Source organism: Rhea americana, unplaced genomic scaffold (genome assembly GCF_003343005.1).
Source record: "Rhea americana isolate MKP2758 unplaced genomic scaffold, rheAme1 scaffold_313, whole genome shotgun sequence".
NCBI classification, from domain to species: domain Eukaryota; kingdom Metazoa; phylum Chordata; class Aves; order Rheiformes; family Rheidae; genus Rhea; species Rhea americana.
In genome coordinates, this window is record NW_028186439.1 from 178,163 (window position 1) to 184,584 (window position 6,422).

The 6,422-nt window shown below is 49.6% G+C and overlaps 1 protein-coding gene across 1 annotated transcript; it reads right to left on the reverse strand.

Annotated features, from left to right (window-relative positions):
- Positions 1-4,811: 4,811 nt before the first annotated feature.
- On the reverse strand, positions 4,812-6,372 carry C1QL2 (complement C1q like 2). The gene is made up of 2 exons (XM_085310222.1): positions 5,638-6,372; positions 4,812-5,546 (listed from the first exon to the last, which is right to left on the reverse strand). The coding sequence occupies exons 1-2, from the start codon at positions 6,274-6,276 to the stop codon at positions 5,367-5,369; spliced, it is 819 nt and encodes a 272-aa protein (XP_085166348.1). The 5' UTR covers positions 6,277-6,372; the 3' UTR covers positions 4,812-5,366.
- Positions 6,373-6,422: the final 50 nt, after the last annotated feature.

Genomic DNA, 6,422 nt, shown 5'->3' on the forward strand with positions numbered 1-6,422 from the left:
TGCAACAGACAGTGAGACATGCCACCAGCCCCCTGTGAAGAAACCCTACTCACATTTATTAGAATATAGAGCTGTGCCTCCCAGGATAAAGGCTAACTTTGAGCCGTTTTATAATGGTRAGAGCCCTAAGAAGCTCTGGAAGGCATACTTTCATGGCTTCCTCTACAAGCAAACATGGCCGTAACTCACAGGTCCTTCAGAAATATGCTCTGCAAAATCTTCAGAGGAAGATCACTTCCTCTCTGCTGCTCTACTGCTCTTTGAATCAGTTTGAAYCTTTTTTTAGGATCAGCTAGAATTCCTTTCCTCTCTCCCAGCCTTATTTCCTAAAGCTTCCACTCTGCAGTTAGAAGTGGGTACAAGGCACCAGCACCAGCTCAGCACCTTTCAGAATTTGACCTGGAAGCACCAACTGTCAAGGTTTTAGCTAAGAACAAAGGGGAAAAATATGCTTCCGATGTATGTTCATGCCTCGGCTACCAAGACACCTTCTTGCATACCCAGCAGGTAATGCCTCTGYGCCACAGGGTACTTCCAGGGGACTAGCATTGCCCTCTGCTGGCCTCTTTATATGGCATCAYAACATCAGCCACAAACAACCTGGTCCTGGATCAGAGGAATAGAAAAGAGCTCAGGAGAGAAGAAAAACAGCCAGCTCCACTTCATGTTTCAGACCCACTGTCCTCCCCGTTCCTCAGAACCTGTCACCTATTAAGCCAGCAAAGGCACTGAACACAGCTAGGTCAACCTCTGGGCTTCACCAGTATTTTCTCAGCSACTGAACCCCTCTCATTTAGATGTTTCCAGTGCCAACCAGACCTTTACTTTAATTTCTCATTCAGCTTTGAAAAACTGTTTTCCATACACCTGAGGGAGAGGAGTGGGTCTGAAGAGAAACAGCAACACAGCTCCTCTATTTCTGCTGTGGTACCTGTTATGTGACAATCAAGGAATGAACTTCTCAACTTGCAGAGAGAAGTTCATTTCTCCAGACTTGGTCTGGAGAAATGAGCTCCCTTTTGCATGTTATCCATAGTTTATAGCTAAGTGAACCTCTGTCTGACACCAGGTGTGAAACCTGCTGAGAGCAGGCTCTCACCCATAAGTGCCAGGTGTCCACATGGTAACAACTTACCTGTCTCTCTTCTGTAATTAATCTTCCAAGTCTCTGCATGATGCAGAAATTCACTATAAAAGGAGCCAAACTCTTCTGAGTCTCACAGTCAGTGAGGATTCAGTTAGTCCCTATTTTGTTCTTTTATCCCAGAAACAATACTAAACACAAGCTCTTAGCTTGATTTTYCCCCAGAGCTCAGTCCAATCAGAAGAAGAAAAAAGTGGTCTCTATTACAGAAAAAAGGTATTTCATATGAACAGATTTAGAATAGAGTTGCGTATCATTTTGCCTCTGTCCTSCAAAGATCCCCTTTAATATAATTAGTCTGTGGCATAACCAGAATGGGACCACATGAACATTCACCCAACAGATCTTGCCTACTTTGTGAGTTCACAGATTAAAATCATCCCAAGCATTGTAAACCACAGAAGCATAAAAGCGAGACAAGTAAGCATTAAATCATCAAGAAAAATATCCAGAGCAAGTTTCAAAAACAGTAAGCTCAGGACCAAAGTGGAACTCAATATACATGCTTAAAGCCATAAGGCACAAAAAGTAGCACTTTGTTTTTCTGACAGCAAAAGGGCAAAAACAGAACCCACACAAGGGGCTCTCCTGCCCTGCTGCTGGTCAGTGCAGCCCCATCACCCCATGGCTCGATTCTGCAAGGCAACAAGCATCAAAGAGAAAATCTGTGAGCCCAGATTCTAAAAAATACAGAGACACCAAACTTTGCAGGGGAAATCAGACACTTAGCCACTCTTGCACCACAGCTGAGCGTTCCTCTCTTCTAGAGGTCCCTTCCATCACCAGTGCTGGCCAGGTGTGGTACAAGGATTTCAGACCTCAGATCAGGGTCAAGGATTCACATTAGTAGCACAAAGCTCACGGATTTGTTGTTTCAACAATATCCAAGTCACTTAAAGTTGCTTGAAGAGTGTGAACTCCGGGCCTTTTTTTTTTTTTTTTTTTTAATTTGAGCACACAGCACACAGCTTGGCACAAAATAGAAGTAACACTTATCTACAACTCTGAACTTTCGTTCTTCTTTCAGGGAGTTTTCCCTGTTCACATCATATTTGATCACTTCACTATTTTTAAAAGCATTTTTTCTACTCATTAAATAAAACAGAGTTACTCTACAAGCACCCCTAAAAGGCTAGGTCTCCACAAACGTCACTGGCAAATGACTGTTGGAGATGCCAGTATCTGGGGAAATCTGGGCAGAGAGAAAGCTGAAGCCAGTATCTGAGTACAAAGCAGTTCTCCTGCTCTGATCCAAATGGTGGGATCAAGGCATCCCCACTACAAACAGACCCCTCTCCTTGTGCTATAAAAYATACTTAACACCTGGACCAACCTGGAGGCCCTCTCAGCATTTAAGCTGAGAAAGACGCAGACAAAGCTACATGGGTTACAAGCCTGCCACAGGTGTTACCTKCCCACTGGACTACTAGTAGCCCTGCTTTCACACACGTGCCATGCAAACCACAGGGAAGACWGTCTGACACTGCCATCCTCACAGGCGACACTGCCTGTTTTTCTGAACAACTGCACCACCAAGCACTGAAGTTTTCAATCTCCCAATTGCTTTCCCCACGCTACTTAAGAAAAAACAACCCCCACACTGAAATACTACCGTGATGACCAGGGTGGAGGAGCCTGCCCAAGCATCACCACGGACGTTGGGTGGGAGCYATCAAACCCCCAGGAAAGCAATCTCATAGGTCTCTGCTATAAAGAGAGGAAAACAGAAAAAGCCTGAGAGCAAACTAGGGAGACATTCATTCTATCGATTGTGTAAACTGTCAGTGGAGTGGTGATGAGCATTTTTTTGTTTCTATCCCAGGGAATAATCCAGCTTGATAATTAGTACATAAGAGRTAAGTGGAAAATGAGACATCTAGCTAGGGTGGTTCAAGCCTCCTCATGACATTGATAATGTGCAGATACATAGATCACTGTCGGGGCAAACTGCCACTGTGAGCCTGTGTCTTCCCATTGCCTCATCAATCCATCATCTGCTTAGCTACTGACACCTTGGCAGGCACACACCACCAGCCCTGCATTTGAATTGCTAGGAGCAGGCTCCGCCGGGGAATACAGATTTAAAAATCTAAGATTCAAATTTGTTTAAGTATTGTGAACAGCAATTCCCTTGCAAGGCATCTTCATTGCCCTTTTGCCAAGGGGGAACAGTTGGGTCTTTGTTAGAAGTACAAATTGCTTCTTAATGCAAAGGATAAAGCAGAGCCCAGGCACCTCCTTAGAATTCCTTCTGGTAATGCTGCCGCATGTCAATTTTAATTTTTTGAAATTTAAACCGAGGGCTTTGTGTCTAAGCTCCAATTCATTGGAGGGGAGGGGAGGAATAGTCAAAAAGGATTACAGATCCAGTGGGAATTGAGGATCCATACCAATTATACTTCATTTGGGTCTCAGATACTGGTTTTAATCATATTCTAAATGGTACAAATCGACAAGGCATTAGAGATTGGTAAGCATCTAACACGTGTACCTGATTATGAACTCTGCTTCTCGCAGCTGGGGGGATGTTTGAGGACGGGATGAGGGGAGGAATTGCTTTCTCTCTCTTTTACCAGGGCAGTCTGTGACCCTCCTCTTCCAGCCAACGAGAAGACAAYACTCATCGAGGACTAGGTAGGAGACAGAAGAAATTTTAAGAACTTAGTAATTACTGGGCTACCCTAAACTGGTGCTGGAACAGGTTCATCCCAGCTATGATTCCCTTTGCTGCAACAAAGTTAAGAGCAAGTGCAAAGCTCCAGTCTCAGCAGACACCTTGCAGTCCAGCTTCTTCATTTTCCCATGAAAATGTAGTAAGCTGACAGGGAGGCAAGACCTTAGCAAGCGAAAAATGAAATGATGAGACAATAAAATGAAAATAAGAGCTAACGGATGGATTAGCTTTTGTAAATCAGTTTAGCTCTTTTAGTTTCAATAGAGCAACCCCAGTTTACTCAAACTGAATTTACGTGTGTTCTATGCAGGATTCATCCTCTCCACCACAGACTCAAAACTGTACATGATATTATTTACACACCTGTGCATGTTTTAAAGAATGTACAAAGACTGGGATTTACCAAGGACCAGAAAGAAAAAAAAACAGTATTTTTCACAGAGTTTAAATCTGWCGATCTTCAGTGAGCTCTGTCTCAGAGTTTGTCTCAGGGACTGCACATACAGCAGATCCACATACAGGCAGATACGGTTTCAAACACATGCTGTATAGTCTGCCTAAACACCTGTGCTATCTCAGCCGCCACTGCCTTGTGTTTGTAAAGTATACTGCTGAAGCACTGCTTTCCATAATCACCAATTAATTAAAGAGGGAGTCTTCCCTGGACTTCAGTAAACCTCTGGATCAGGCTTATCCTGGTAAAATCTATTTGCGAGGTTCTCTTCACACACGTGGCTTCACCTCTGCATGACTGTGTGTGCCTTCTCTTTATAAAATCGCATCAAGTGAGACTTTTTTTCCCCTCCCTCCGTTTCTGTCCAGCACCCTTAAACAATTATTGAAGACCCATACAGGGTCCCCTGTCCTAACTTAATTTTGCTGCAAAGATAAGGGATTGAAGTGACCCTGCCCTTACCTCCCCCTTTTAACCCTCCCATGGCACCACCACAGTCCTCCTTTGCAGCACTGGAAGAGACACACAGCAAGAAACCATTGTCTAAAAACATAATTTAATGTGGTTTTTTTGTGATTGTGGTCAGCGACTGAATTGCTTTGCAGACAAGAACAGAGATTTGACGTTAATGACATTATCATTCATACGAGCATTGAACTTTACAGAAAAGTTTACACTTGACCCCATACAAACAAAGCAGCAGAGGAAAAACTAGTTACGAGCCAGTCCCACTTCATGAATAGTCAATCTGAAAATTCATCACCATAATTAATTCATTGACACAAAATTTGACCGGATCCAACCCRGCGTGCAGCACGCCTGACCTCTGGACTCTCTCCTCCGGAGCCGCCAGGCGCGGAGCTCACGGCGCGCCAGAGAGGGGAGACGGGGGGCGGCGGGGAATAAGGAACGGGATCGCTTTGTTTCACTCAGTATTTCATTTCCACCAAAAAAATAAAATAAAAGAGAGAGAAAGAAAAAAAACATACGTACAAAACRGTAACGAAGCTAAAGTGGCCCGTGGCGGCGGCGGCTCGACGGGCTGCAGGCACGGCCGGCAGCCCCGCGGCAGCGCCGCGCCGCCCGCGTCCCTGTCAGTCGGGGTACAAAAGAAACCCGGAGAAAGTGCTGTACTTGTTGTTGTTGCCGCCGTGCGCTTTGCCGCCGTCCAGCTTCACGTACACCTCGTCGCCCGAGTCCAGGTGCAGCACCACGCTGTTGCTGGCGTAGTCGTAGTTCTGGTCGGCGTCCTGGGCGATGGCGCTGGCCCGCACCTGCCGGCAGAGCCGCGCCGCGTCAGCCCGCCCGCCCGCCGCGCCGCGCTCCCCGACGGCGCGGCCGCCCGCCCGCCGCGGCGGCACCCACCTGCCCGTTCTTGCAGAGGTCGGCCCACATGCTGGTGCCGTCGCCGCCGCGCATGAGGATGTGGTAGGTGAAGAAGTAGATGCCGCGCACCTGGCAGGTGAACTTGCCGCTCGCCGGGTCGTAGTGGTTGCCCAGGTTGGTGACCACGTCGTCGAACTTGAGCACCTCGTAGCCCTCGTGCGGGCTCTTCAGCCCCACGTAGAAGGCGATGCGCGGCCCGCTGAAGGCGGCGCTCAGCCCGCCCGCCACCTCGCCGCCCGCCGCCGCCGCCCCGCCGCCGCTGCCGCCGCCCGCCCCCGCCAGCGCCAGCCCCGGCAGCCCCGGCTTGCCCGAGTCGCCGCGCTCCCCCGGCGGCCCCCTAGGGCCCGGCGGGCCCGGCTCCCCCGGGGGGCCGCGGGGGCCCGGCTTGCCCGGCCGGCCCGGCTCCCCCTTGGGTCCCTGGATGAAGGGCGGCGGCGGGTTGGCGCCCAGGTCCTGCAGAGCCTCCACGGCGGCGGTGCTGCCGGGGCCGGGCGGCCGCCCGCCGCTGTAGGGGTCGCAGATCATGCGGCAGGTGCCCATCATCTCGTAGTGGGCGCCGCTCTCGGCGGGCGCCTGCAGCAGCAGCAGGGGCACGGCGATGAGCACGGCGAGAGCCATGGCCAGGGCGAGCCCGGCGGCGGCCAGCAGCCGCCTCCTCCGCTGCCAGAGCCGGGCGCCGAGCGCGAGCAGGTCCCGCTTGCCGTGCGAGGTAATGGTGGCTCGCCGGCCGGCCGCTCCCTGCAGGGGACGGCAAGAAAAGGCGG

Coding starts and splice junctions, on each gene's coding strand:
- C1QL2 (XM_085310222.1), bottom strand. CDS start 6,276: ATGGCTCTCGCCGTGCTCATCGCCGTGCCCCTGCTGCTGCTGCAGGCG. Junction 5,547..5,637: donor ACCTCTGCAAGAACGGGCAG/GTGGGTGCCGCC, acceptor CTCTGCCGGCAG/GTGCGGGCCAGCGCCATCGC.